General features: G+C 41.0%; 1 protein-coding gene across 1 annotated transcript in view; it reads left to right on the forward strand.

Annotated features, from left to right (window-relative positions):
- The first annotated feature begins 566 nt into the window (after positions 1–566).
- LOC119589221 (phosphoglucomutase-1-like) overlaps positions 567–1,155 on the forward strand; it is a 7,439-nt gene continuing 6,850 nt past the window's right edge. Inside the window, 3 exon segments of the mRNA XM_037937825.1 lie at positions 567–633; positions 636–709; positions 711–809. Coding sequence (XP_037793753.1) covers positions 567–633; positions 636–709; positions 711–809 — 240 coding nt within the window.

Below are 1,155 nucleotides of genomic sequence, written 5' to 3' on the forward strand. Positions count from 1 at the left end.
CTGTCGTGTTGCTAGGACAAACTTTCGTATTCAGGAGATGCAAATGACGTGGGGTTTCAGTGAGGGTGGAAGCCATGCTGTGGGAGGGGGGTCGTTTTGCATGCATTAGTATGAGTAATTGTATTTAGTGATGATTTATTGTCTTGGCTTTGTCGTATTTGTGTTATTTAATGCTAAATGTTGTACGACTCGTAATATTAATGCACAGATAAGGATTGAGTTATATCATTTAATATAAGAATAAGTACGAAAGGCGTTTCAGGAAATACAGAGTTAAACCATCCAAAATGTCACCTTATAAAAATCACCTTTACGTAGTATCATGTCGACAAACGAAAGCAGGTCTTTATTTTAGAAAACATCCTATTTGCCCTGAATAACCTTGAATGTTCTCTGGCGCGTCGTCTGCTACACTTCGTCCCGATACGCCAACAGATCATTCCGGTCATTTAAATCCATTTAACAAATATTCCCAAATTATTGAGCAACAAGGGGAACAACAAATCAAATGAAATTGCCAATAGTAAGAATCTCTTAGCTGTTTATAATACGACAAGTGAAGAAAAATGAAAATCGAGGATAGGAGAAGCCTCGCGCAGGCAATCGGACGAGAACAGCTGATCGCCTCCGGCTGCCACGACAGAGCCAGTCGGGGCGAAGCAGGACGAGCACCCGGTTGCAAGGCGGATACGGTGTGGCACCCTCTATTAAACATGGCACTCGCGTCGGTTACCAAGTCAACCAAACCCTTCGATGGCCAGAAACCAGGAACCAGTGGCTTGAGGAAGGCTGTCAAAGTGTTCCAGCAGGTGAGTGGATAAAGCTAATCTCGTGCAGCGTAACACAGGTGTTTACTACGTGTACTTTTTAGCGTGTCGAGCCATTGGGAATTTATAACTGTTATATATAGATAGCCATTGTGACATGAAGTTATATTTATTACATGGATTGTAGTCTTAGTACACCGTTATTTTGTACAATCGTTGTAACTGCAATGCAGGTATTATCAGTAGTTTCCGTTGCCTATGTAATTCTGTCATTTTCAAGGATGAGAATCAAAGTGAAATCGTAAAATATAAAATCCCTGATTTATGACAACATTAGGCATTGCTTAATGACAGGCATCGGGCACATTTGATTCCTATCATTACTTTG

The sequence above is a fragment of the Penaeus monodon genome, chromosome 25 (assembly GCF_015228065.2).
Source record: "Penaeus monodon isolate SGIC_2016 chromosome 25, NSTDA_Pmon_1, whole genome shotgun sequence".
NCBI lineage: Eukaryota > Metazoa > Arthropoda > Malacostraca > Decapoda > Penaeidae > Penaeus > Penaeus monodon.